At 41.6% G+C, this 3,945-nt stretch overlaps 1 protein-coding gene across 1 annotated transcript; it reads right to left on the bottom strand.

Moving 5' to 3' along the window:
- Positions 1-922: 922 nt before the first annotated feature.
- rbp4l (retinol binding protein 4, like) lies at positions 923-3,305 on the bottom strand. The gene is made up of 5 exons (XM_024434029.2): positions 3,201-3,305; positions 2,639-2,756; positions 2,225-2,361; positions 1,604-1,929; positions 923-1,413 (listed from the first exon to the last, which is right to left on the bottom strand). Exons 2-5 carry the CDS (start codon positions 2,753-2,755, stop codon positions 1,403-1,405), a joined length of 591 nt encoding a protein of 196 aa, XP_024289797.1. The 5' UTR covers position 2,756; positions 3,201-3,305; the 3' UTR covers positions 923-1,402.
- Between the last annotated feature and the right edge of the window lie 640 nt (positions 3,306-3,945).

Raw genomic sequence — 3,945 nt, forward strand, 5'->3', positions numbered from 1 at the left:
TGATGTGTATGCCGAGGAACTTAAAACTTGCTACCCTCTCCACTACTGTTCCATCGATGTGGATGGGGGGGTGTTCCCTCTGCTGTTTCCTGAAGTCCACAATCATCTCCTTAGTTTTGTTGACGTTGAGTGTGAGGTTATTTTCCTGACACCACACTCCGAGGGCCCTCACCTCCGAAATACTAATTGAGTGTATGTAAACTTCTGACCCACTGGGAATGTGATGACAGAAATAAAATCTGAAATAAATAATTCTCTCTACTATGATTCTGATGTTTCACATTCTGAAAATAAAGTGGTGATCCTAACTGACCTAAGACAGGGAATTTTTCTTGGAATTAAATGTCAGGAATTGTGAAAAACTGAGTTTAAATGTACTTGGCTAAGGTGTATGTAAACTTCCTACTTCAACTGTATCCACCTCACTCTCAGAGAAAATAAATAGTACTGCTAGGCTTTGCGCTGTCGAATAGGGGGGGTGTTAGGTATGTGTGCCCCTGCTTGGTATACTCAGTGTAATATTCATGTCCAGATAGATTTGGTTGAATTTGCTGGACTAAAAATACAATAACTAAAAACTAAAAGTGATAATGCGCGGCTCCATGTCGCAAGGATTTGTACACAATTCCTGAATGCTGAAAATATCTGATCTTTGTTTTAAAGTATCTTTGACTAAAAGATGCGTATCTGTATTCCCAGTGATGTGAAAAACATAGATTAACTGTGAACTCAGTAAAATCTTTGAAATTGTTGAGTGTTGTGTTTATATTTTTGTTCAGGGTAACTTTGAGGTTTGTTGTGGTGCTTTGTCTCAGTGTTGGTCTCAAATGTACCTCAGGTATCTCTCTTTATAAACTGGGTGGTTTGCGCCTTTAATGCTGATTGGCTGAAAGCCATAGCATATCAGACCAGATACCAAGGGTATGACAAAGCATTTATTTTTACTGCTCTAATTACATTGGTAACCAGTTCATAATAGCAAAAAGGCTGCTCGGGGGTTTGTGATGTATGGCCATTTACCATGGCTAAGGTCTGTATCAAGGCACTCCGCATTGCGTCGTGTATTAGAACAGCCCTTAGCCATGGTATATTGGCCACATACCACACACACTCAGGCCTTTTTGCTTAAATGCAGTCTTGATCAAACATGGATGCAACTCAGAGATTTGTTGAAAAAAAGAAGATACATTTTAACACATGCACTTGACTTGACAGAACACACCAACCTAATTGAGCAACCCTTCCCTTGAGACAATGGGTGGCTGAGGTGGGCTTTTTCCCTCCCGCCTCGCAACACGGTCTATTCATTTCTACAGCGCTGCTATGGATGCATCCATCGGCCCTGGAGGCCTCTTCTCATGCCAGCATGTTTAAGGAATTGAGCACAGGGTGTGCTGCCAACTTAGCAAGCTCCTGTAGATGAAAGAGAAAAATAAGTTAGGTTAGGGAGCATGAATAAGTTATCTTCCTAAGGTTGTGAATAGTTTTTTTATTGTATTTTAACTACAACTCTAAGCTCCCGTTTATCTTTCATTCATTAATCAGGATGCTCTGGATAAATGCTCTCATTGCAATTATCCAGATGGGATCTCATTTTTCTCACCGGACTGCAGGACAGGCTCGAACTGGCCAGCCATGCAGATCTCCTCCTGTTTCCCACGGACAATGCGCTGGATGGCTGGGGGTAGGCCACGTGGATTACGGGAGAAGATCAGGGAGTAACCATCCTCGCAGCTTCCATCCTCCTTCAGTGTACGGCAGGCGTAGGTGATGGCATAGTTGTCATAGTCGGTGTCAATCACCCAGTAGTTGTCACCTCCACTGGACAGGTAGCTGGCCAGCCCCTGGTAGTTCATAAACATCTTGCCAGGGGTGGTGGGGTTAGGCACACTGTACTGGGCAGCCATGTCAGCACACACAACCCAGAACCTGTCATCACAACAACACACACTCATCAGCACACAATCCAGAACAAACTCAAACTCATATTAGCTCTCGCAAAACAGAACCGGAGGTCAAATACAAACGCAACATTATTGCGATCCATAACATACACTGTAAACTGTTGTCTATATTTCCTGTCCACAAAATCTTGTTGTCTAACAGACAAATTGTTTAGATTAATGTTCGGATATCAAACCACATTCTTCTGTACAATTAGACAATTAGTTTAGACTCTATGCTTTATATGCTAGTTTTTCCAAGTTGATATAGACCTACTCACCCGAAGAGAGTGACACGTCCCTTGGAGGAGGCTGTCATAGTGCCGTCATCATCGATGGTGTACTCAGCGGAGATGTTGTCCTGGAGGAATAGTCCCTCGGGGTCCTTCTTCTGAAGGGCATACCACTTCCCTGCATACTGCCACAGAGAGAAACAGAACAAAACCAGAAAGGTGAGAAATGCTCACACATACCGTAGACAGTGATGGAGATGAGGGTGGAAGTCCAGAGCACTAAATGTATATATGGAGACGTAAGACTTAATCAGTAGATCATTGTAATAATCTCATATTCATTTACGTTAAACATTCTCGTACAGCCATGTTTATCCAATCATGTTTAGAACTGACATCATTTGCTTGTTTTTGTCTGTCTAGGGATGTGACCCATAATGTATGTACTGTAGCAAAGCTCACCCTCTTCGGTTCAAAGTCCTCCTTGACTGTGAAGCTGTCAACCACGCAGGAGGCAGACCAGGTGTGTTCCACGCAGGCCATCAGGACCATGAGGAGAGTCAGCTTTGAGGATCCCATGCTGCACAGCAGAGAGAGAGGGAGAGAGAGATAGAGAGAGAGAGAGAGAGAGAGAGAGGGAGAGTAAGAGAGAGAGAGAGAAAGAGAGAAAGAGAGAGAATGGGGATGAACTGACCACACTAGACAAAATAGACACTAGATCAGGAGAGAGAGCCTCAGATGAAGTTAGTAAACACACTAGTAGTTGTAATAAAAATACATAAACATTTTTTTTTAGGAACGATGGTCATTCTGTTACATGTTCATAGGGTCCTGAGGTAGAAATGAGCTGTCCCAATCCCATATTTCGCATGCACATATATACAAAAGCACAACTCATTCTTAGCTAACTAGTATCTTCCAAAATAAATTCATACTGTATTCAAGAACAATATTTACGTTTTCAGTAAGATAATCCAGTTATCTTATATCCATGGCTCCTCTTTACCAAGTGGCTGGACCTTACCTTTCTTTGTAAAGATGAGCAGCAAGTAGAACTCAGTGATCTCTGTTTTGTGGTTGTCCGTTAGGTTGTGGAGTCTCTTGTGTTTGGAGTCCTTTATATACACGAACACAGACAAGCTTAATGATTATTTTCACTTCTTGTAAGTAAATAAGGTGATTAAATCGCGGGTTAATCCGGTTGGTGAAATTCCGACTATAATCTGGCTTCACCTCTGAACCCACCCATGCCTCCCGTAAAAACAATTAGGGCTTTATGTAACTGTGAAGAAACACACACACAAACACACACACACAAACACACACACACTTACAATGGGAAAATGTATTCTACAAACACAGAGGACCAGCAAGATTAGAGAAAACAGAGCCAGCAGTAATGAGCATTAGTTGTTGTGTTCCAGCACATAAATCATTACTATGCTGATGGAATACTAGTGTCGTTCCACAAAATAAGTGTATTTTGCGTCATCCTTGATATTTTAAGTAGAAATTTTGCACCAAATAGAATTTTAAAAGCTGTTATATTAATGTAAGTTCGCTTTAATATAGACCAAACAGAGAATACAATAAATCAGTGCCAAAATTCAGCCTATTGACATGTTCATTTCTGAGACTTACAGAAAGATTTTAACCCACCTAACCCAGGTTTAAGATTTCACTCTGATTGTACAGAGCGACTTGCAGTAATGAGCTCATACATTTTTGTTCTGGTCCCCAGTGGAAATCAAACCCAGAACACCGGGCAT

The sequence above is a fragment of the Oncorhynchus tshawytscha genome, linkage group LG09 (assembly GCF_018296145.1).
Source record: "Oncorhynchus tshawytscha isolate Ot180627B linkage group LG09, Otsh_v2.0, whole genome shotgun sequence".
Classification (NCBI taxonomy): Eukaryota; Metazoa; Chordata; class Actinopteri; order Salmoniformes; family Salmonidae; genus Oncorhynchus; species Oncorhynchus tshawytscha.